The sequence below is a fragment of the Balaenoptera musculus genome, chromosome 9, assembly GCF_009873245.2.
Source record: "Balaenoptera musculus isolate JJ_BM4_2016_0621 chromosome 9, mBalMus1.pri.v3, whole genome shotgun sequence".
Classification (NCBI taxonomy): domain Eukaryota; kingdom Metazoa; phylum Chordata; class Mammalia; order Artiodactyla; family Balaenopteridae; genus Balaenoptera; species Balaenoptera musculus.
The window spans coordinates 5,883,388-5,909,212 of record NC_045793.1 but is presented as its reverse complement, the minus strand read 5'-3'; the positions used below and the strand labels follow the sequence as shown (position 1 = coordinate 5,909,212).

At 44.3% G+C, this 25,825-nt stretch overlaps 1 protein-coding gene across 13 annotated transcripts in view; it reads right to left on the bottom strand.

Annotated features, from left to right (window-relative positions):
* Positions 1–22,563: 22,563 nt before the first annotated feature.
* The window catches only part of PRKAG2 (protein kinase AMP-activated non-catalytic subunit gamma 2), a 285,917-nt gene continuing 282,655 nt past the window's right edge, over positions 22,564–25,825 (bottom strand). For all 13 annotated transcript variants that reach the window (XM_036863641.1, XM_036863639.1, XM_036863640.1 and 10 more), the window contains one exon: positions 22,564–23,135. Coding sequence is in view for 12 of the 13 variants with exons in the window: in XM_036863639.1 (XP_036719534.1) it covers positions 23,104–23,135 (32 nt within the window). In the remaining variant the exon portion in view is untranslated. The remainder of the gene's footprint in view (positions 23,136–25,825) is intronic.

Here is a 25,825-nt window from a genome sequence, read left to right as displayed (position 1 = left end):
TACAAAATGGGTTGGATGTTAAAAAACAAAAACACAACAAAACAGGTGATGTGCCCAGATAAACTATAAGAAAGAAGCCAGCTTGAATTTATTGTGTGTAAGAAAATTTGGCTGTGAATTTTCCATGAGAATTATAATTTTGAAGATTAACGCAAGCATAAAATTAGCCAGCTGTCAAGAGTTCAAGAAGATTTGTCATTTAGTGTGCCGTATACTAAACAGTAAAAATATTCAAACAGGAGAATGTTGGGAATAAGCATTGTGCCCTGGTTGAACAGTAGATTACCTTATAAAACCTCACTTAACAGTACATAAATTCTGAACTGAAATATCCCATCCTGATTTGGAGTATAGCTTTGTCTCAGTGTTTGCTGAAATGTAGAAGCTCATTAGTAACTTGAGCTAATGTTAGATCAAAGTCATTACGTTAGTACATTGAGTCTGTATGGATAGTTTTATTTTCAACTCTAGCGAGCAGAACAGGCAGGGTGCTCGCTGGGTAATTATACAGCTGCTTTCTGGGGAGATCTTGGAAGGCTTTTCATGCCCATAGGGCGCTACGGGGGGGTTCTTCCTGCACAGGTGGGCATGGTCTGTGTGACGTGACTCTGCAGTGCTGGCCCGGCGCTGGCTGGATCAGGGTGGCACCTGACCCCAGGGTGGCCTGCTCAAAGCCCGGCTCGGAAGGGTGATCTCTTCTGCGCGATTGGCTCAGCTTTCCCAGCCCCTCGGAGCTTGAGTGTAAGATGCGTCAAGTCGGAAGCAGGGTAGAAGCTGAAAGACACACAGGGAAACAGGAGCCATAAGCCGCCGAAGACACACAGCAGAGAGGGGCGCAGCAGGTAGAAACAGGGGACAACTGCTGCTCTTGGGGGGCAGCGGAACCCACGTGGGAGAGCAGCACTGCCCTCCAGAGCCCGCTGGGCCTCACCTTTCCGTGTAACCTGTCACCAAGGCAGTCAACCTATGGCTTTTCTCAGGAGCCAGGACGCAAGGCAAGGCCTTTGCTTATTAACTGGCTGGTTCTCAGGAGCAGCTCTTGTGTCATTGCGTGAACTTGGCACAGAGTTGGCCATTGTCAGTATTTAGTCAGAATACTTACAGAGGGAGAGGTGGATGGGCCAGCCAGTAATGCAGTCAAGAAAAATATCAGGGGGTAGAGTACTTAAATTCTATAAAATTGGAGGGCGTATCTTAGGAATTATGGTAATTTGGTACTTTTCAAATTTCAGATTGTGTAAGTAGATTTCCATTAAACAAGAATTATTGATTATGACAATTGTCAACATTTTGTAACTTTAGTTTTGCAGTTTTTTTTCCCACTCATGGTCCCCCTTCCCCATTTAAGTAATTGCTGCAAGTTGGGTAAACCGCGGAGGCAGTCAGGATTACTCACCATCGCTGGATAGACCCATACAACCAAAGGCGTATTAGCTCAGATTCAGGCTTTTTCTTAAGTAACCCTGTCTTAGCCCATTTGGGCTGCTGTAACAAAGTGTCACAGGCCGGGTGGCTTATAAACAACAGAGATGTATTTCTCCTGGAGGCTGGAAGTCTGAGATCAGGGTGCCAGCAGGGTTGGGTGAGGGCCCTCTTCTGGGTAGCAGATTTCCTATTGTATACTCACATGGTGGAAGAAATAATAATTAAAAAAAAATCTCTTGAAATTCCATTATCCAGAGGTAACTGCTGTTGGTACTTTGGTATAACGTATTTCTAGACTTTTTTTCTAATCACAGATCTATACATTTGTAACCTACAAAAATGAAATACTGTCCATGCCATTTTATGCCATTTTTCTTTGGCAAATACGTATCCATCTACAGCATAATTCTGACCGTCTATGTAGTATTCCATTGTATGACTCTATCATGATCTATGATAATAGCAGCTTATGGAGCTTTCACTTGGTTCCAACTGCTTTGTATGCATTATCTCGGTTAATTCTCACACCAACTCTGCGAGGATGGGTTTGATGCAGTATCTCCACTTAACACACAGAAAACTGAGGTTTAGGGCTGCCGACCTGCTCCAGATGGCACATCCGTCAAGTGGAGCCTAGAATGCCAGCACCCACACGTATTTTTATTCCAGCACCTACACTTCTAACAACTGTGCTTTTGTGCTTCCTATTGTGCATTTTGGTGGCTTCTAGAAAGCCACGTGCCAATCATTATTTTGGTAAAAATATAATTTTTTATTAAGCTGAATGAACATTTAAATTTCATAGAACAAGTTTTTAAAGTGAAAGCAGTAAGATTTTATACCTTTCCCACTGATATTTAATAAACTCAAATTACAATTTACGCTAATTCTCTTTTTTTAATTTTTAAAATTTTAATTAATTAATTTATGGCTGCGTTGGGTCTTTGTTGCTGCATGCGGGCTTTCTCTAGTTGCGGCGAGCGGGGGCTACTCTTCGTTGTGGTGCGCGGGCTTCTCACTGCGGTGGCTTCTCTGGTTGCGGAGCACGGGCTCTAGGCGCATGGGCTTCAGTAGTTGTGGCACGCAGGCTCAGTAGTTGTGGCTTGCGGGCTCTAGAGCGCAGGCTCAGTAGTTGTGGCGCACGGGCTTAGTTGCTCTGCGGCATGTGGGATCTTCCCGGACCAGGGCTTGAACCCGTGTCCCCTGCATTGGCAGGCAGATTCTTAACCACTGTGCCACCAGGGAAGCCCAACTAATTCTATTGTTGATGAGCTTGCTGTGTTAACTCCCTCCACACAGCTCCTGTTGGCAGACCTTCCCAGGTTCAGGGCACCACGTGGTCCTGAGGCAGCTCTCCTTCACTGAGGGCCCTGGTGGAGTTCCTCCCTGCTGGCAGTGTCCCCTCCTCCCCAGGCGTAGCCGAGCGGGGAAGCGCTGCCTAGAAGACGAGAAGGACATGGGCCGCTCCTCTCCGGGGCCCTGTTCTAGGACCTCTGCCCCACCCCACCCCCTGCATCTTCCCCCCATGCCGTAAAGTCAGAGATTAAAGACCATCCCTACATACACTGTGCAAGACCCACTCTGCCCACCCCCCCTTTCCCCAGTAGGAAAGCAGTCATTTCCCACTTGCAGAAGAGCATAGTACCTTTCCACACAAAGGTTATTTCGAGCAACTGCTATCTGGTGTAACTTGAACCCAACACAATACTTGTACAGAGTGAGTTTCATAAGCTGGTAAAGGGCTGACTTCCAGTACTGTTAAATTGTGATGCTAAATGAGGTTGGCATACACTTTCCAATTTGATTCAGATTATCTCTGAGAAATGGTCAGTTTAATCCACATTTCCTAGGATGACGCCCTGAGGGCGCTCTCATTTAGGTTTCTGAGTGTGTTCTGTCAGCTGGTAGAAACCTAGGGAATGTACTTAAAAGGGGGCGAAATTGATTCTAGTCTCCTGTGGTATCAGCATACACTTAAAAATTGGAGGTCTTCAAATAAGAGCACGGGTAACCCGAGGAGGATGCAGAAGCTTTCCAAGAGACACACAAGAACAGATGATTTAAAGAGAATCAACTTCCGGATTTTCAACTTAAATGTATACTATTTCCTAGATGGAGCGGTTTGGGAATATACCTGAGTTCATCGTAGCTTTTTCCCCACTTTACAAAAGAAGTTAGCCCCTTCACCAGCCCTAAATCTTACCAGGTTGCGTTATTTCAGGTGTACAAAACACTGGGGTGCCAAGTAAAGGGAAAAACTCCTTGAGTGATTAATGGAAACATGGCAAACCCCTAGTGTTTCCTGTATTCTTCCTTCTTATGTACATTTATGTTAAGGTTGAAGCCTGGTGTTAGAACTGAGGTATTTTGACCTGAGTTGAGATATTCAAAAAGAGGATAGAAAGGGATGGAGAGAATGACAACTTTCCTTTATTTCCCTCTTCCATCCCTGGGCTGTTGTCAATATATATCCATCTTGAGGGAGAGTTTCATGACAGCAAAGCAAAGAGAGCATTGATAAGAAATAATATATGTAAAAACCAGCTTTGAAGAAAACTTATCAGGACATAATTTTTTTTTTATAAATTTATTTATTTATTTATTTATTTGGCTGCGTTGGGTCTTCGTTGCTGCTCACGGGCTTTCTCTTGTGTGGCGAGCAGTGGCTACTCTTCGTTGTGGTGCGTGGGCTTCTCATTGCAGTGGCTTCTCTTGTTGCAGAGCATGGGCTCTAGGCGCGAGGTCTTCAGTAGTTGTGGCACGAGGGCTCAGTAGCTGTGGCTCGCGGGTTCTAGAGCACAGGCTCAGTAGTTGTGGTGCACGGGCTTAGTTGCTCCGCGGCAGGTGGGATCTTCCTGGCCTAGGGCTCGAACCCGTGTCCCCTGCACTGGCAGGCAGATTCTTAACCACTGCCCCATGAGGGAAGCCCCAGAACATAATTCTTTTCAACTGCTCTCAATACTCATCTCTTGGCTGTATCATTAACTAGAAAGAAAAGAACTTTAAATAGCCAAAGCAGTATGATAGTTAAGCTGATTCTGTTAATTACAGCTGAAAAAATTTCTTGAGCCACCAAAATTTTCAACATATATTGGATAAAATCCAAGGATAAAGCTTTGATACTTCTTTAATAGTTGGAGTGCATTGTTCAGAAATGGTACTTAAAACCCATTTTACCAAATGATCGTGAAATATTTATATATATTTTAATCATTTTTATTTCATCTTTTAAATGTTTAAATTTTCTTACCTCCAAAGAGCCAAAAATAGAAGTTTATGCTAGCTGCTGGACTGACTAGTGATAGTATTATGTGGTCATACTTTTCTCTTTCACTGAATACATAGGAAAATTTTTATCATGATATCTCACAAAATAAACATTTCTTTTAAAATATTCTTATTTAATTATTTTCAAATAAATGAAAGATGAAAATGGATGGTCTAAAATAAGACTAAAGATTCTGGAATGTTAAGTTTTTTTGTTTATGCCAGACTGGAGCAACAGTGGAATATTTGAGGCTTTTTTTTTGGCTGTGTTGGGGCTTCGTTGCTACGCGCAGGCTTTCTCTAGTTGTGGCGAGCGGGGGCTACTCTTCGTTGCGGTGCGCGGGCCTCTCATTGCAGTGGCTTCTCTTGTTGCGGAGCATGGGCTCTAGGTGTGTGGGCTTCAGTAGTTGTGGTGCATGGGCTCTAGAGCACAGACTCAGTAGTTTTGGCGCCCGGGCTTAGTTGCTCCGCGGAATGTGGGATCTTCCCAGACCAGGGCTTGAACCCGTGTCCCCTGCATTGGCAGGTGGATTCTTAACCACTGCGCCACCAGGGAAGCCCTTTCTGAGGCTTTTTGACACTCCATTTCTTGTTTTTGAGTGTTTGCTTCCTGGTTTTTTTGCTGAATTGCATGTCAGGAAACACACAATGTCTGACTGTCTTGTAATAGGAAGTACAAGTCCCGTCTATGAAATGTTTTTGCCAAAAAATGAAACCTGAGTCTGAAGAAGGCCCAGGTCTAACTACTGGGATAGAGGAACATGCTAAATGACACCCAGTGAAACATCAGCAATCCAGAATGTGCAGAGATCTATCGGATAAGCCTCTCGATTTCTTCAACAACTAAATGACCTGGAAAAAAGGGATGTGGGTAGAGAATTCTTACAGCTTAAAAGAGCTGAGAGAGAAATCAACCAACTCCAACGTGTGGCTCTTGTTTAGATTCTGATTTGAACACACCAAATGTATGTTGCATTGGGGATGTTTGAAACTGAAGGGTATTACATGATATTAAGGGATTTTGTTAATTATGTTCAGTTGGGGTAACTGCATGATAGTTAAATGTCTTAAAAAGTTCCTATCTATTTGAGACAGTGTTGAAATATGAACAAATTCCAAATAGAAGGAGAAAATGGAATAAGAAATGGAGTGGAATGAGAAAAAAATAATCAAAAGAATAGGAGGGAAAAAGAAACAAAATAAGGCCATGAAAATAGAAAACACAAAGTAAACCCAAATACAAATATATCAGTAATTACAACAAATTGGACCTAAAATGTTCTAAAGACAAAAATTGACAGAATGTATTTTAAAAGAAATCTATCCATATGACGATTATAAGAGAAACATCTAAAACATACAAAAAATTGAAAGTACATGTTGGAAAAGGATATACCAAATACTAACCAAAAGAAAGTTTGTGAAGCTACATTGATGAAAAAAAAATCCAAAATAGGTTTTAAAGCAAAACCATTATTATGGATAGAGAGTCTCTAAATAATGATAAAAGGTTTAAATCACTAGGAACATATTACAGTGCTAAACTTATATAAGAAATAACATTCTATTCAGGTAAAATATATTAAGCAAAACTTGACAAAACTACAAGGAGAAAAAGAAATCATATAGGATATTTTAATACCTTTCAGTAATTGATAGGTGAAATAGTTTTTAAAAATCAGTGAGGAGAGGAAAGATTTGAGGAGCAGAATTAACAAACTTGTGTAATAACCACCTATCAGACATTGCTCTCAACAAACGAAAAGAAATACATTCAAGCCATTTATGAAACTGGCCATGTAGTGGGGTCATGAAGCAAGTCTCAGCAGATTTCCAAGAATTTCTCACATCGGCCACATTCTCTGACCACGGTGCAGTTAAGTCGGAAATCAATAACAAAAACATAGAAAGAGAACCCCATACGTTTGGGAAATAGGAAATATACTTCCATATAATTCATGGGTCAAAAAGAAACCATAAGGGAAATTAGAAAATATTTAAACTGAATGATAAGAAAAATGCTACAAATAAACACTACACATCAAGGCTTATGGGATGCCATAAAAGGGAAATTTTAATCTTAAATGCTTACATTAGAACAACAACAGAAAAGCCTGAATATTAATGGTTTTAGTGATCTATTTAAGAACTTGGGATAAGAACACAAACTCAAGGAAAGCAGAAGGAGGGAAAAATAATGAGCTGAAATTAAAAATATACAGAACAAAAATTAAATATTACCAACAAAGGAAAATGTTGGTTTCGGGAAGAACTAATAAAATCGACAGGCATCCGGCTAGGCAGCAGGTCTAGACAAGTCACTGGTCCAGGCTGAGCAGGAAGATGGCAGGCCCAGGAGGGGTGCCTCTCAGAACACGGACAGGTGGGTTAGCTCATGGTTTGTTTGTTTGTTTTGTTTTGTTTTGTTTAAAATTTTATTTATTTATTTATTTTTATTTTTGGCTGTGTTGGGTCTTCGTTTCTGTGCGAGGGCTTTCTCTAGTTGCGGCGAGCAGGGGGCCACTCTTCATCGCGGTGCGCGGGCCTCTCACTATCGCGGCCTCTCTTGTTGCGGAGCACAGGCTCCAGACGCGCAGGCTCAGTAGTTGTGGCTCACGGGCCCAGTTGCTCCGCGGCATGTGGGATCTTCCCAGACCAGGGCTCGAACCCGTGTCCCCTGCATTGCCAGGCGGATTCTCAACCACTGCGCCACCAGGGAAGCCTAGCTCATGTTTTTGAACTCGGTGTGAGGGGACTAGCATTTCTTGCTGAGTGTTTGGAGCTGAATTAATGATCGGTGATGAAGAACTAAGCCGATGAAGAAGTGACAGCTGCGGTCAGCCGAGGCAGAGCATATGAGACCATCCAGGGCTGGGGTTTTTCAGGAGGAGAGGGGCGGGGGGTCGGTGCGGTCTGGACTGGAAGCTCGGCCGGACGCGGAGGGCAGCGAGGCAGGAGGGGCAGACAGCGGGGGCTGTGGACTCACAGGGCCCCGAGCACGGGGCGGGGGGGGAGGGCTGCTCCGCAGGTCAGTGACCCCCCAGCTGAAAATGATCGTGGACCAGCAGGAGGGTCCGAGGGTGCCGGTGAGCTGCTGTGGGGGAGACCATTTCCCATCGTTTCACTTCCCTGCAAGGTGTGCTCCCCACTTGCTCACACCATCATTTCTGTTTCACAGCAGAGGTGGGGAGCATTCTTCAAGACAATTTGCAGATGACAGAGGAAAGTACCCACTGTTCTTCAAAAACTGTTCACATTCCTTAAAAACGCCTAATCCAAAAAAGAGCATTCGGGTCAACTATAGCATAATAAATAGAACTTTCAGGTGCACAAGTGTTATGAACAAATCTAAATTATTCATCACTAAGTGTTGTGTTGTCTGAAATCTATAATATGGCAACTTTTGAGTGCCAGCTTTGAAATGCTAGTAATCGTGAGTAGCGTGGCCAATTTCTAATGAACGCATTTCAAGTGACCGCTGAGCGAATCTCTGTTACCATTTGAAAAATCTCAAGTGTCTGCTTTTTAATTCTCGGCTATATCCTGTCACGTATTGTAATGTTAAGACGTCTAGGTTAAGATAAAAGTACTTTAAAAGGAAAGCAAACTGTTTACTTCTGTAAAAAATTTTTGCAAAGTTTTCTTTTTGTTTTAAATAAATTTATTTATTTTTGGCTGCGTTGGGTCTTTGTTGCTGCACACGGGCTTTCTCTAGTTGCGGTGAGCGGGGGCTACTCTTCGTTGCAGTGCGCGGGCTTCTCATTGTGGTGGCTTCTCTTGTTGCGGAGCACGGGCTCTAGGCGCACGGGCTTCAGTAGTTGCGGCACGCGGGCTCACTAGTTGTGACTCACGGGTTCTAGAGCGCAGGCTCAGTAGTTGTGGCCCACGGGCTTTGTTGCTCCGCAGCATGTGGGATCTTCCCGGACCAGGGCTTGAACCCATGTCCCCTGCATTGGCAGGGTGGATTCTTAACCACTGCACCACCAGGGAAGCCCCTGTAAAGTCTTAAAAACAACTTTTTAGTATGGAACATTTCAAACACGTACTCAGCACCTAGCTCTGTCACACGAATCAGTCTGCCGTCACATGGCTTGTCCTCTTGGTGTCTCTGTGTCTCTCTCTTCTCATAAGGTCACCAGTTATATTATAGGATTAGGGCCTGCCCTACTCCACTACGACCTCATCTAACTTGATGACATCTGCAAAGACCCTATTTCCAAATAAGGTCACATTCACAGGTCCTGGGGGTGAGGACTTCAGCAACTCCTTTTGGGGGACACAGTTCAACCCACAGCAGCCGTTTAGATCTGGGGTTAAGAGCATGGGCTTTGGCGTTAGGACTGTTATCAAGTCCCAATGTCCTCAAATTTGAAGCGGTTTGAACTTGGCCCAGTGAACTTTTCTGTGCTGATGAAGACCACCTTGCGATGGGGTGTGAGGATTGAGAAGACGCCTGCAGAGTGGCTCCAGGGGAAAGCACTTAGCGCCCTGCGGCAGCTCCTCCCCCTTCTGTTCTTTGCATTGTTATTTGTGTTGATTGTAATTATTAATACCATGTGGGCAGAACAGGCCTCATCTCAAGAGGGTGAAATTTCAGCAAGGCTCTAAGGCAGTGAGGGAATTAGCGGAGATGAAATCTGGGGTGGGGATTCCAGGGAGAGAAAGCAGCTGGAGCAAAACCTGTAAGACGCCCGATGTTGCTCTCCTTCCTTAACCCGCCCCCGACCCCCCACGAGGGCAGGGATTTGTTGTGTTCACAGGTATGGCCCAGGCAGGTGCTCTGTGCACAGTAAGTTAGTACTGAAGCCCCGTTGATCAGGACTAAACAGCTCTCCTCTTTGACATGTTTCTGAAAAGTAGCAGGGATGATGTGGGCCACGGGCCACCCAATTCCCCTCCTTCCAGACGGGCTCACTGGAAACCTGCAAACCAGGGCCCATGCGGCTCTGCCCCTGCTTCCACTTGACACTTCTGATGAGGACTCATCCTGGGGTTTTTCCTCAGCGTGTTTTTGGTTTCTGGAAATTGTTTCAGCTGGCAAAAAAGACAAGGGCAAAGAAAGATGGTGCACGGAATTCTCCAAACATCCCGGAGTGGCTCTTCCTGGATTTGAAGAGGGTCGGGAGCGAGCTCCTTGGATCCTCTGCTCCTTCTGTGAGGGTGTGAGGGGCTGGCCTTACACTCGTGTCCTTCTGGTCTGTTCCACTCGCAGCTCCTGAAGCCAGGCTCATTTTCCTCTCTGAGCAGGCGCTGGTGTCCTTTTCTCTGTTCTCCTCACAGGGGGAGGGAGCTCCCTTCACTCGGGGTCCACTGTGTTCCCTGCTCTTGACCTCTGTGCCCTCCGGCTCCCCTCCCGTGGGGGCAGCTGTCTCCTCTGACTGAGGGTACCTGTCTGGGGGTCCTCCAGTAAGGGAGTGCCCCTTGTGTTAGAAAAGGCGGAACCCCCTTATTCTCAGGGACCTTCGTTCAGCATCTCCTTCCGGGATCCCTGTGTTGGTCCTCGAACGTAGAAGCTTAAGGCAGAGAAGAGAGCCGCCTCCGAGTTTGCAGATGACGCTCCATCTTCTGTGGCATCTTTCTAACTTTATCAAGTAAGCCAGCAAGTTCGAGGGAAGGGCGCTCGTGACCGGAGCGCGTCACCGGATCCACGACCCTAGTAGATGTATCAGTACTGGCCCTTGCCGACCACTCATCACGCATCGGGTGAACGTTCAGGAAGCACCTCCCAGGTGCCAGGGTAAGTGAACGGAGACGAGTAGGATCTTGCCACCTTCCTGGGGACTCGGGTGACCACCGTGCCAACGCCAACAGCACCTGCCCCTCACACGTGCGTAGTCCGTGAGCGTTCCCGGAGCGCCCTTCCGCGCAAGTGCGTGTGTCCATGCATGTGTCCCGCGCAGTGACCCTGCAGCGGGGGCCCCAGGCTGGGAGAGGTGCGGGATTTTACGGCGGCTCCTTGGGCGCGCCCTTCCGCCGCTTGTGGGTGCCAGGTGGTTTCAAGCCCGCCCTGGGCTCTCAGGGAAGGAGGCAGGACGGAGCAAGGGCTCGTGATGCGCGGGGCTCCGGGCGTCCCCGCTCACGTGAGGCTCGGGGGCCGGAGGCGTGTGTTCGCGCGTGGGGAGCGTCACGGGCGCCTTCGGGGGGAAGCAGGTTTGGACTCGAGCCTGGGAGCGGGCGCCGGCCTCCCACGGGCGGGCGGGCTGGGAGGGGCCTCGTCCCCACGGAGCGGGTCGGGCCGCGGGCCGCCGGTGGCTTCTGAGCGGGGAGGTGAGGTGCCTAGAGCTCTGGTGTGAAATTGCAGCGCGACGACTGGGACGAATGTTAGCTGCGAGCGGCCCCTCTCCGGGCTTACCGACCCGAACGCCTCCGAAAGCTCTGTCCCGAACGCTGCCGGTTTTTTGTTTTTTTTTTTTTTAAACTTATTTATTTATTTATTCATTTTTGGCTGTGTTGGGTCTTCGTTTCTGTGCGACGGCTTTCTCTAGTTGCGGCGAGCGGGGGCCACTCTTCATCGCAGTGCGCGGGCCTCTCACTATCGCGGCCTCTCTTGTTGCGGAGCACAGGCTCCAGACGCGCAGGCTCAGTAGTTGTGGCTCACGGGCCCAGTTGCTCCGCGGCATGTGGGATCTTCCCAGACCAGGGCTCGAACCCGTGTCCCCTGCATTGGCAGGCAGACTCTCAACCACTGCGCCACCAGGGAGGCCCGACGCTGCCGTTTTGTGATGTCTTTTCGAGGCAGGTTTCCCGCGTGTCTGCGCCGCATGCGGGGATGGAGAGTCCCGCGTGGGGCGGGGGGCGCGGGGACCGGGCGGGGACGAGGGGGCGCGGGGGAGGCCCTGCCGCCTCGAGGCAGCCGAGCCCCGCGCTGGGGCGGCCGGGACGCCGGGGAGCTTGTTGAAAGGGCGGCGGAGGCCGAGGTCTCAGGTGTGCAGGGCCGGGAGGCGGGCCTCGGGTGCGGGGCCCTCGGGTCCCCGGAGCCGAGGCGCGGGAGGCGGCGGGAGGGGACAGGCCTCAGCTGGAGGGGAGCGGCTTTGCCCCTGGCGGGTGGGAAGCGTTTCTTCCTCCAAGGCGCCCCGGGACCGGTGGGTCCCTGGAATGAGCGAGGTGGCCCCGGCCTGTGGCCAACGAGCACCGGTGACACCGGGAGCGCTGGCCCGCCTTCTCTGCTGTCCTGTGGCCGGGATGGGGGGGCCGAGATGCTAGAGTCCCGCCCTTGGCGAGCAGGAACAGCCGTGACGCCAAGCCTCTGTCTTCAGTGCGCCAGCACGAGGCGTTTGCTCTGGTCGCCGACGAAATCCCGTGCCTGGGATGCAGGTTTTCCAGGGAGGGAGACACAGGGTTTAAGTCAGGACCGGTGTTTCCGCGAGTTTCCAGCTTCCGATCTGTGAGGTGCAGAGCTCGGCAGTGCTTCGGGAGCAGAGATGTCTGGAGAGAGCTGGGCACCTCATTTTCTTCCAGCCTCCCCGCAGGAAGGAACCTCAGTTTGCTTTGAGAGCTGAATAATTGTACTCTGCCCTTGCTGAGGTCGACATCTAAAGGTAAGTTTTAATGCAGTGTGTTTGGAACAAGAAGTAAGATGGGGTGATCCACAATGAGACGGAATTTCAGGGGCTTCTCGTGAAGGTGTTTTAAGCGTGCTTCATACACGGACTTAAATTACGCCAGCTTTGCAGGTAATTTTACGTGAGAAAATTTTAGAGTTTGTTCTCGATTTCTTTATGAAAATAAAATAGCTGAGTGAAATTGACTTTCCACATATTTCCCTGTGGGTAGCAGTTTTCTCCTTAGAGTGCTATTAAGCAAAGCAAAAGCCCCTTTTTTGGTGAAAATGCTTTGGAAGGAGATTGTGATGAGGGTCATATGGACCCATGGAATTGGCCTGTGGATTATTTCAATTGTCTCCTTTCCCAGAAAGGCTGCCCACTGAGGTTTTCTTCCAAAGACAGGTGGATTCAGTTAGGAAGTAACAAATACAATCACAATACCAAGAAGATTCTAATTGTTTAGGGCAGAGTTTCTAACTTCACCACTACAGACATCTTGGGCTGGATACTCTGTCATGGGGGCTGTCCTGTGCAGTGCAGTGAGTTTTGTGGCAGCTGTGGTCTCTACCCACCACATGCCAGTAGCACACAGCCCCTCTCTCCACCCCCAGTGGTGACAACCAAAAATGTCTCCACTTTGCCAAATGTCCTCTAGGGTCAGAACCTCCCCAGATTGAGAACCAGTGGTTTAAGAGGACTGTCTCTTCATGCAAAGATGTTTCTCTAAAAAAATGTTATGAGAAATGTTATCGGCTCAATACGTCTATAAGTTTTTCTGAGATTAGAATACAGAACAGATGCCCTTCATTTCTGGAACAGACGTGGTGTTTCTGATATGCTCTTCCTTTCAGATTCGTCACTTTTGTTCACAACAATCTTTGGAGGTGCTGTCGGTGTGAGGGCCAGAGTCACAGTGGGCACTTAAGTGAGCCCAGGGCCCGCTGGGTCTTAGCGAGCCTCAAGGTGATGAGGGGGCTACAGACACTTGAGGCTTGTCCTGCAGGGGTTTCCAAAGTGAGCTCTATCTCTCAAATTGTTTAGACGTTTCCCCTTAGAATCCTTCCTTCACTTGGCCTTCAAGTGCCACCTTTCCTTATTCCTAGAGGGGCACGGAGAAGCATGTTTACTGTAACCCAGTCTTTTTTTTTTTTTTAAATTAATTTATTTATTTATTTTTGGCTGTGTTGGGCCTTCGTTTCTGTGCGAGGGCTTTCTCTAGCTGCGGCAAGCGGGGGCCACTCTTCATCGCGGTGCGCGGGCCTCTCACTATCGCGGCCTCTCTTGTTGGGGAGCACAGGCTCCAGACGCGCAGGCTCAGTAGTTGTGGCTCACGGGCCTAGTTGCTCCGCGGCATGTGGGATCTTCCCAGACTAGGGCTCGAACCCGTGTCCCCCGCATTGGCAGGCGGACTCTCAACCACTGCGCCACCAGGGAAGCCCTGTAACCCAGTCTTGATCATTTGCTGGGAACAAATAACTCTTAGGTGGAAACAGAAGGATAATGGATCTTCGTTCGTTGTAGCCTGACCACTAGACTAGGTTGCTTCACTTAGGCCAACGTGTGTAACACTTACATCTGCTCCACACCCTGATGTGCTTGACCTGCCCACACAACTCAAAACCGTTAAACAAACAAAAAAACAGGTATGCTTGGGAGAGAGTCAGAGGCTAGCAGGACATGTGTGTGCGTCGTGGGAAGAGACAGCGCTAACATGGTTCTTTGTTAAGTGGCTCCCAGCTGTCTTCTGAAGCGGAAGACACACAGCATGTCTCCTTCACAGCGTGCATAGTCTGTGCACGCTCCCGTATGCTACAGAAGCAAGGGGCGGATTGAGAATAGATACGTTGAGTTTAAAAACTGTGTTATTTTAGCAGCTTTGAGATTTTTTCCTTTTCCCAAGTATTTTTTTCTTTTTTAAATTGAGGTATAGTTGATTTACAATGTTTTGTTAGTTTCAGGTGCACAGCAAAGTGATTCATATGTGTGTGCATATATATTCTTTTTCCGTTTTTTTTCCATTATAGATTATTACAAGATATTGAATATAGTTCTCTGTGCTATACAGTAGGTCCTTGTTTATCTATTTTATTTATTTTTGGCTGTGTTGGGTCTTCGTTGCTGCGCACGGGCTTTCTCTAGTTGCCGCTAGCAGGGGCTACTCTTCATTGCGGTGTGCCGGCTTCTCATTGCCGCGGCCTGTCTTGTTGCGGAGCACGGGCTCTAGGCGCACGGGCTTCAGTAGTTGTGGCACATGGGCTCAGTAGTTGTGGCTCACGGGCTCTAAAGCACAGGCTCAGTAGTTGTGGCGCACAGGCTTAGTTGCTCTTGCCGGACCAGGGCTCGAATCCATGTCCCCTGCATTGGCAGGCGGATTCTTAACCACTGCACCACCAGGGAAGCCCTATCTGTTTCATATATAGTAGTGTGTATCTGTTAACCCCAAACTCCTAATTTACTCCTGCCCCCCACTTTACCCTTTGTTAGTTTGTTTTCTATGTGAATCTATTTGTTTTGTAAATAAGTTCATTTGTATCATTTTTTTAGATTCCACATATAAGTGATATAATTTGTCTTTCTCTGACTTCACTTAGTAGGATAATATCTAGGTCCATCCATGTTGCTGCAAACGGCATTATTTCATTCTTTCTTATTGCTGAGTAATATCCCATTGTATATATGTACCACATCTTTGTACATTCATCTGTTGATGGACACTTAGTTTGCTTCCATGTCTTGGCTATAATAAATAGTGCTGCTATGAACATTGGGGTGCATGTATCTTTTCGGATTAGTTTTTGTGTTTTTGGATATATGACCAAGAGTGGGATTGCACGATGATATGGCAACCCCGTTTTTATTTAAGGACCCTCCATACTGTTTTCCATAGTGGCTGCACGAATTTACATTCCCACCAACAGTGTGGGAGGGTTCCCTTTTCTCCACACCCTCTCCAGCATTTATTTGTAGACTTCTTGATGATGGCTATTCTGACTGGTGTGAGGTGATACCTCATTGTAGTTTTGATGTTCATTTCTCTAATCATTAGCAATGTTGAGCATCTTTTCATGTATCTGTTGGCCATCTGTATATCTTCTTTGGAGAAATGTCTATTTAGGTTTTCTGACCATTTTTTGATTGGGTTGTTTGTTTTTGTTTTTTTGTTTTTTTTTTGATTTTTGGTTCTCTGTCACAACGACTTTATTGGGCAGAAGAAAGAGCATCTGATTTCTGAGCACTAGACTGATTTCAAAGTAGCCCTGCTCCACTTACACTTTCATTCTCAGTTATATTAATAGAAAATTGAGTAACAGATTTTGTCCTGAAGTTGACTCAGAAATTTCACATCCACAAGAAGGTGAGGAAAAACTTTAGATCTTATCATTTGTAAAATATTAATTAGACAGAAGAAAGTTGGAGAGGGCAAGAGGAGAGATAGGTAAATAGAGTTCTTCCCCAATTTCTTGCAGATGAGCACTGCGTTTAGCCACAAATCTATTGACGTACTGGTCATTTTCTCATCTGAGCTTATATTCTTGATAGCTTGGATAAGAATCTGAATTTTAGATCAAGTTTTAAATTGTCCAGATTTTCCACAAAAGGGTCCAAATTCTATTTGCCAACTGTGATATAAAAGAAGCAACAGTTTTTCTTTTCTGTTTTTTGTTTTGTTTTAGCTTTGTTGTTTTTTTGTTTTTTGTTTTTAAACATCTTTATTGAAGTATAATTGCTTCACAATGGTGTGTTAGTTTCTGCTTTATAACAAAGTGAGTCAGCTACACATATACACACGTTCCCGTATCTCCTCCCTCCCACATCTCCCTCCCTCCCACCCTCCCCATCCCACCCCCCCGGGCGGTCACAAAGCACCGAGCTGATCTCCCTGTGCTATGCGGCTGCTTCCCACTAGCTATCTATTTTACATTTGGTAGTGTATATATGTCCATGACACTCTCTCACCCTGTCACATCTCACCCCTCCCCCTCCCCATATCCTCAAGTCCATTCTTTAGTAGGTCTGTGTCTTTATTCCCATCTTGCCACTAGGTTCTTCATGACCTTTTTTTTTTCCCTTAGATTCCATATATATGTGTTAGCATATTGTATTTGTTTTTCTCTTTCTGACTTACTTCACTCTGTATGACAGACTCTAACTCCATCCACCTCATTACAAATACCTCCATTTCATTTCTTTTTATGGCTGAGTAATATTCCATTGTATATATGTGCCACATCTTCTTTATCCATTCATCCGATGATGGACACTTAGGTTGCTTCCATGTTCTGGCTATTGTAAATAGAGCTGCAATGAACATTTTGGTACATGACTCTTTTTGAATTATGGTTTTCTCAGGGTATATGCCCAGTAGTGGGATTGCTGGGTCGTATGGTAGTTCTATTTTTAGTTTTTTAAGGAACCTCCATACTGTTCTCCATAGTGGCTGTATCAATTTACATTCCCACCAACAGTGCAAGAGGGTTCCCTTTTCTCCACACCCTCTCCAGCATTTATTGTTTGTAGATTTTTTGATGATGGCCATTCTGACCGGTGTGAGATGATACCTCATTGTAGTTTTGATTTGCATTTCTCTAATGATTAATGATGTTGAGCATTCTTTCATGTGTCTGTTGGCAATCTGTATATCTTCTTTGGAGAAATGTCTATTTAGGTCTTCTGCCCATTTTTGGATTGGGTGGTTTGTTTTTTTGTTATTGAGCTGCATGAGCTGCTTGTAAATCTTGGAGATTAATCCTTTGTCAGTTGCTTCATTTGCAAATATTTTCTCCCATTCTGAGGGTTGTCTTTTTGTCTTGTTTATGGTTTCCTTTGCTGTGCAAAAGCTTTTAAGTTTCATTAGGTCCCATTTGTTTATTTGTGTTTTTATTTCCATTTCTCTAGGAGCTGGGTCAAAAAGGATCTTGCTGTGATGTATGTCATAGAGTGTTCTGCCTATGTTTTCCTCTAAGAGTTTGATAGTGTCTGGCTTTACACTTAGGTCTTTAATCCATTTTGAGTTTATTTTTGTGTATGGTGTCAGGGAGTGTTCTAATTTCATACTTTTACATGTACCTGTCCAATTTTCCCAGCACCACTTATTGAAGAGGCTGTCTTTTCTCCACGGTATATGCTTGCCTCCTTTATCAAAGATAAGGTGACCATATGTGCGTGGGTTTATCTCTGGGCTTTCTATCCTGTTCCATTGATCTATATTTCTGTTTTTGTGCCAGTACCAAACTGTCTTGATTACTGTAGCTTTGTAATATAGTCTGAAGTCAGGGAGCCTGATTCCTCCAGCTCCATTTTTCGTTCTCAAGATTGCTTTGGCTATTCGGGGTCTTTTGTGTCTCCATACAAATTGTGAAATTTTTTGTTCTAGTTCTGTGAAAAATGCCAGTGTTAGTTTGATAGGGATTGCATTGAATCTGTAGATTGCTTTGGGTAGTAGAGTCATTTTCACAATGTTGATTCTTCCAATCCAAGAACATGGTATATCTCTCCATCTATTTGTATCATCTTTAATTTCTTTCATCAGTGTCCTATAATTTTCTGCATACAGGTCTTTTGTCTCCTTAGGTAGGTTTATTCCTAGATATTTTATTCTTTTTGTTGCAATGGTAAATGGGAGTGTTTTCTTAATTTCACTTTCAGATTTTTCATCATTAGTATATAGGAATGCAAGCGATTTCTGTGCATTAATTTTGTATCCTGCTACTTTACCAAATTCATTGATTAGCTCTAGTAGTTTTCTGGTAGTATCTTTAGGATTCTCTATGTATAGTATCATGTCATCTGCAAACAGTGACAACTTTACTTCTTCTTTTCCGATTTGGATTCCTTTTATTTCTTTTTCTTCTCTGATTGCTGTGGCTAACACTTCCAAAACTATGTTGAATAATAGTGGTGAGAGTGGGCAACCTTGTCTTGTTCCTGATCTTAGTGGAAATGGTTTCAGTTTTTCACCATTGAGGATGATGTTGGCTGTGGGTTTGTCATATATGGCCTTTATTATGTTGAGGAAAGTTCCCTCTGTGCCTACTTTCTGCAGGGCTTTTATCATAAATGGGTGTTGAATTTTGTCGAAAGCTTTCTCTGCATCTATTGATATGATCATATGGTTTTTCTCCTTCAATTTGTTAATATGATGTATCACGTTGATTGATTTGCGTATATTGAAGAATCCTTGCATTCCTGGGATAAACCCCACTTGATCATGGTGTATGATCCTTTTAATGTGCTGTTGGATTCTGTTTGCTAGTATTTTGTTGAGGATTTTTGCATCTATGTTCATCAGTGATATTGGCCTGTAGTTTTCTTTCTTTGTGACATCTTTGTCTGGTTTTGGTATCAGGGTGATGGTGGCCTCGTAGAATGAGTTGGGGAGTGTTCCTCCCTCTGCAATATTTTGGAAGAGTTTGAGAAGGATAGGTGTTAGCTCTTCTCTAAATGTTTGATAGAATTCGCCTGTGAAGCCATCTGGTCCTGGGCTTTTGTTTGTTGGAAGATTTTTAATCACAGTTTCAATTTCAGTGCTTGTGATTGGTCTGTTCATATTTTCTATTTCTTCCTGGTTCAGTCTCGGTAGGTTGTGCATTTCTAAGAATCTGTCCATTTCTTCCAGGTTGTCCATTTTATTGGCATAGAGTTGCTTGTAGTAATCTCTCATGATCGTTTGTATTTCTGCAGTGTCAGTGGTTACTTCTCCTTTTTCATTTCTAATTCTATTGATTTGAGTCTTCTCCCTTTTTCTCTTGATGAGTCTGGCTAATGGTTTATCAATTTTGTTTATCTTCTCGAAGAACCAGCTTTTAGTTTCATTGATTTTTGCTATTGTTTCCTTCATTTCTTTTTCATTTATTTCTGATCTGATCTTTATGATTTCTTTCCTTCTGCTAGCTTTGGGGTTTTTTTGCTCTTCTTTCTCTAATTGCTTTAGGTGCAAGGTTAGGTTGTTTATTCGAGATGTTTCCTGTTTCTTGATGTAGGCTTGTATTGCTATAAACTTCCCTCTTAGCACTGCTTTTGCTGCATCCCATAGGTTTTGGGTTGTCGTGTCTCCATTGTCATTTGTTTCTAGGTATTTTTTGATTTCCCCTTTGATTTCTTTTTTTTTTTTTTTAAATTTTTTATTTTTATTTTTTGGCTGTGTTTGGTCTTTGTTTCTGTGCAAGGGCTTTCTCTAGTTGCGGCGAGCGGGGGCCACTCTTCATTGCGGTGCGCGGGCCTCTCACTGTCGCGGCCTCTCTTGTTGCGGAGCACAGGCTCCAGACGCGCAGGCTCAGTAGTTGTGGCTCACGGGCCCAGTTGCTCCGCAGCATGTGGGATCTTCCCAGACCAGGGCTCGAACCCGTGTCCCCTGCATTGGCAGGCGGATTCTCAACCACTGCGCCACCAGGGAAGCCCTCCCCTTTGATTTTTTCAGTGATCACTTCGTTATTAAGTAGTGTATTGTGTAGCCTCCATGTGTTTGTATTTTTTACAGATCTTTTCCTGTAATTGATATCTAGTCTCATAGCGTTGTGGTCGGAAAAGATACTTGATACGATTTCAATTTTCTTAAATTTACCAAGGCTTGATTTGTGACCCAAGATATGATCTATCCTGGAGAATGTTCCATGAGCACTTGAAAAAAATGTGTATTCTGTTGTTTTTGGGTGGAATGTCCTATAAATATCAATTAAGTCCATCTCGTTTAATGTATCATTTAAAGCTTGTGTTTCTTTATTTATTTTCATTTTGGATGATCTGTCCATTGGTGAAAGTGGGGTGTTAAAGTCCCCTACTATGATTGTCTTACTGTCGATTTCCCCTTTTATGGCTGTTAGTATTTGCCTTATGTATTGAGGTGCTCCTATGTTGGGTGCATAAATATTTACAATTGTTATATCTTCCTCTTGGATCGATCCCTTGATCATTATATTTGTTTGTTTTGTTGATATTGAGCTGTATGAGCTGTTTGTATATTTTAGAAATTAAGCTCTTGTTGATCACATTGTAAATATTTTCTCCCATTTCATAGGTTGTCTTTTCATTTTTGTTTATGGTTTCCTTTGCTGTGCAAAAGCTTGTAAGTTTGATTAGGTCCCATTTATTTTTGCTTTTATTTCTTTTGCCTTGGAAGACTGACCTAAGAAAACATTGGTACAATTAATGTCAGAGAATGTTTTGCCTATGTTCTCTTCTAGGAATTTTATGGTGTCATGTCTTATATTTAAGTTTTTAAGCCATTTTTGAGTTTATTTTTGAGTATGGTGTGAGGGAGTGTTCTAACTTCATTGATTTACATGCAGCTGTCCAGCTTTCCCAACACCACTTGCTGAACAGTCTGTCTTTTCTACGTTATGTATTCTTGCTTCCTTTGTTGAAGATTAATTGGCCGTAGGTGTGTGGGTTTAATTCTGGGCTCTCTATTCTGTTCCATTGATCCATATGTCTGTTTTTCTGCCAATACAATGCTCTTTTGATTACTGTAGCTTTGTGGTATTGTCTGGAGTCTGGCAGGGTTATGCCTCCAGCTTTGTTCTTTTTCCTTAGTATTGCTTTGGCAATTCTGGGTCTTTTGTGGTTCCATATAAATTTTAGGATTATTCTAGTTCTGTAAAACAATGTCATGGTAATTTGATAGAGATTGCATTAAATCTGTAGATTGCTTTGGGTAGTAAGGCCATTTTAATAATATTCTTCCAATCAAAGAGCATGGGATGTATTTCCATTTCTTTGAATAATCTTCAGTTTCCTTTATCAGTGTTTTATAGTTCCCAGCATATGTCTTTCACCTCCTTGGTCAGGTTTATTCCTAGGTATTTGGTTTTTTTTTTTTTTTTGGACACAGTTTTTTTTTTTTTTTTTTTTTTTTTTTTTTAATTATTTATTTATTTATTTATGGCTGTGTTGGGTCTTCGTTTCTGTGCAAGGGCTTTCTCTAGTTGCGGCAAGTGGGGGCCACTCTTCATCGCGATGCGCGGGCCTCTCACTGTCGCGGCCTCTTTTGTTGCGGAGCACAGGCTCCAGACCCGCAGGCTCAGTAATTGTGGCTTATGGGCCTAATTGCTCCGCGGCATGTGGGATCTTCCCAGACCAGGGCTCGAACCCATGTCCCCTGCATTGGCAGGCGGATTCTCAACCACTGCACCACCAGGGAAGCCCTGGACACAGTTTTAAAAGGGGTTTTTAAAAACTTTCTCTTTCTGACATTTCATTGTTCTCCAAGTATTACCATTAGCCTAAGTCAGAACCACTACTATTTCTATGGGGAAAACAGAGACAAAAATCTCCTCTCGTATTTGGCCTACTAGGAGATGAAAAAATTGACACCTAGCACAAGAAAATCTGCATGGCAATTTTTAATTAAATATGTTCTATTTAATAATGGAGAGAGAAAGTTTATGAATCAAATCATTAAGGTTTTTTTCTGTTGATGTAAAAAAGAATATGAGAATTCATGTTCTCCTTTATTTGGGGAGAAATATCTAAGTGGGAAACTGCATGTAGAATTTTAATATGTGCTGACAGGGAGATCAGCTCAGTGCTTTGTGACCACCTAGAGGGGTGGGATAGGGAGGGTGGGAGGGAGACGCAAGAGGGAGGAGAAATGGGGATATATGTATTTGTATAGCTGATTCACTTTGTTATAAAGCAGAAACTAACATAACACACCATTGAAAAGCAATTATACTCCAATAAAGATGTTAAAAAAAGAAATGTGCTGAAATACAAAGTATTTTAAAGAACTTCTGTAACAAGATGGCAGATAGTAAGATTTATTTTAATTTTTCAATCTGCAAAAAAAAAACCCCAAAAACAAAAAACCAAACTATACTTATATATATATATATACACACACACACACACACACACATATATATATATATATATATAGTGTCAACATTTTCAGAGCACTTACATTAGGAAACATTGTGTTTCTCCTCAACCATATGACAATACTGTATATGCCACAGTAAAATTTACAAAACAATCGCATCAGCAATCACACAAACGTCATGATTTTCATGTCAAAACACAAGAAAAAATAGACATCTTCCCGGCACTTTGTTTGCAGCCCCACAGAGAGGTTCCCACAAATGCTGTTAGAAACTTCAGCTTTTAAAACCTAACAGTGGCTATTTGAGAAGTCATATCCTTTCCAGATCAAACTTAATGAGAATTTTGCCCTTTTAAAATAGCAACCAATGGTTTATTAACGGGTACGGTGAAGTTTACCCACCAAAAGATGTGTAAAAAATTGCATGAAAGTAAAAATAAATAAAGCTGTTGTAAATCAGCCTTGTTTACACTATAGTTCAGAACAGAACACTAACACATAAAACCATCATTAAAGTTTTATAAAGTAATTATTTATATTCAAATTACAGCTATTCAACAAATCTAATGAAAACAAACTGATTTGGTAAAGGTTCGGACGTTCACACTCCAGCAGTGTCAGTTCACAAGGACGCACTCCAGCTGCGATGGGCAGTAGTGATGACATATCGCTGTTCTGACATAAGGCACTAGATCTCAATATGCCACACACTCGCCTTATGTCATATTACCTGTTAGATACCAGTGAATTCTTTAAAATGAAAAATAGCAGAAATTCAGGACACAGTGCACTTTAATGACATACAGCATTTGAAATCTTTCAGACGACGGTCTGAAAACAGTCTTTTAATGCAAGCTCGCATCTTCAAACACAAAATCTTTCTTTTTTATGCTTAGTTTCAACATCACTGGAAAAAACACCCATCACTAAACCCTGATACACATTCTCAGCCATTGGACTCTGTTCTATCGCGGTCAGTGTTCATGAGGCAAAGCGTGACCCAGCATCTTTGTTCAGGTTCTCCTGCGAGGGCTCCTCCACTCACGGTCGTCATTCGGTTTCTGTCTCCTTCTGCTTGGCACCTATCAGGAGATGGGAAACGAAAGTTTCAAAGCAATATAAAAATACGTTGCAGCTGTGCATGTCCTATATGAACGCAGTGGTGGTTCTCTGCCTGGAGGCACCTCCCCGCACCTGCAGAGCCTTAGGAGACGTGGGGAATGAGCAGGGGAGCGCCAGGCTCCCCACCCCCACCTACCATCACTGCAGCACGCTTTGAATCCATTTTGCATATCTTAATTCTGGCACTCTTTTTTTTTTTTTTTTTTAATATTTTGGGAATAGATTTTACTTTTTTTAAAAAAATTTTTATTTATTTATTTTTGGCTGTATTGGGTCTTCATTTCTGTGCGAGGGCTTTCTCTAGTTGTGGCAAGCGGGGGCCACTCTTCATCGCGGTGCACGGGCCTCTCTTGTTGCGGAGCACAGGCTCCAGACGTGCAGGCTCAGTAGTTGTGGCTCACGGGTCTAGTTGCTCCGCGGCATGTGGGATCTTCCCAGACCAGGGCTCGAACCTGTGTCCTCTGCATTAGCAGGCAGATTCTCAACCACTGCGCCACCAGGGAAGCCCTTTTTTTTTTTCTTCTGGCCATGCCACGAGGCTTGAGGGATCTTAGTTCCACCACCAGAGATTGAACTTGGGCCACGGCCGTGAAAGCACGTAAGTCCTAACCACTGGACCATCAGGGAATTCCCTGCGTGTCATAATTCTAACATATGCAACGTTTAATTTGGAAAAGAAGAGGGTTCTGCTGCTAAAAGTTTTTAAAAGAAATATGTATTTAAGTTTTAGCGAAGGTGCAAAGTATTTCTGTTGTGCATACTTATAAAAATGTAAAAGCATTAAACATGCTTACAGTAACTGCACATAAAACCTACTCTCACCTTGCCAGGATATTTTGAAATGGGTTGGGAGGGGGGAGCTGCCATTTTTTTCATTACAACAGATTCCGTGTTTTCTCATCAGACACTAGAAAGACACTCGACTTTGAAAGAGATCAACAATCTATAAAAATAAGGGGCTAAAAAAATTGTAGCTACTGCCATCAGGCTGTTTACTCACTAGTTGCACATGTGGATACTCAGGTTTGTTTGGATAGTCTGAATTAAGTTGGACAATGAACTACTGCTAAAAACTTTTTAAAAAAGAGAAGATGTTACTATATCGAATCAGTATCCTTAATGGGGAATTGTGTCCAGTATCTGGTGAAAAGAATAACCACTGGTACCTTTTATTCACATAATAGTGGATTCTTTCAAAAAGCATCTCTTACTGATTATTCCATAAACATGCACCCAGCAGTGCTGGTCCCGGGTATGGGGCTTGTCCCGGGTACGGGGTCTGACGGCGCACGGCGTTCACGCACGGCTGTGCTTTCAATCAGAGGATCTCTGGAGGGCCACTAGGCCTGTGTTGGGCTGCTCATCCTATAGCTGAAGGGAGGGACGGAGGCTGCACAGGTGAGCAGCGGGCTGGCCCACACTCACACAGCTCCGAGGGGACAGCGGGGCTGGGCTGCCCAGGCTGGACCTCTAGTCCGATGCTTACCCCACACGGTCGCCCGAGTATGCTAGCGTCTGATCTGACGGAGGCGCTCCCTCTGTTCCAAGACAGCACTGCTCCCGATGTTCACTGGTAATCCAGTTATTGGGAATACAGGGCATTTTCCTAAATGAACAGCGTTATACACACCGTACTACAAAGAATTCTAATTCGACTATCCCTGTCTTTACAATATTTATTTCTGTGGTAACATACATTCCAAATCCAGCTGTGGAACAGGTTTCCTCCTTGCATTTTCATTAATGCTGACTTGCATTAATAATTTAGAATTTTTGAAATATCAAATCTGGATGGAAGTTTAAATTCACCCAGACGAACATTCTCATTCTTACGGTTTGTGACGCCAAGGCACAGAGAGGATGAAGAACTGCTTACTCTGAATTGGTGATGCACAAAGAATCTTGGCCACGGGGACGGAAGCGAGTTGACATTTGGCCTGACTCAGCCCGGCAAGCTGTGTGCCTTGGCCCAGGGCCCGCCGACTAGAAAAGGGGTGTCCTTTTCTGAAGGTGCCGAGTTACGTGCCTGTGGGGATGAGCCTGTCTGGAGGTGAGCCCTCTTCCTAACACGCACAGAGGAGCTGCACAGCTGACCCCTGAACAACACTGGGGCGCTACCCACAACTCATCCTTTGTATCCACGATTCCCCTCCGTATCCGCAGTTCGGCGTCTGTGGATTCAACCAACCATGGACTGCGTAGCACTGCAGTATCTACTATTGAAAAAAATTCACGTATAAGTGGACCCATGTTGTTCAAGGGTCAACTGTATATAAATGCAGTCACACTCTCTGCATTGGTCCTGCTTCCTTGCTCTGCTTCGTCTGTGGGGTTCATCCACCGTCCGATACAGCTATGTGTGTTCACCGTCAACGCGTTCCACTAATGAACAGAATGCAGTCTGTCCGTTCTTCTGCTCAAAGATATTTGGGGTATTTCCAGTTTGAGGTTATTACAAGTAATGCTATGAACGGTCTCACATCTTTTAGTCCTTTTCTCATTTCATGACTACAGAGATTATCATGAGCCATAAAAAAAAAAAAAAAAAGAAATCCTGCCATTTTTGACAACATGGATCTTTCACTTATTTCTGAGCGAAATAAATCAAGACAGAGAAATACCATATGGTTTCATTCATATGTGTAATCTA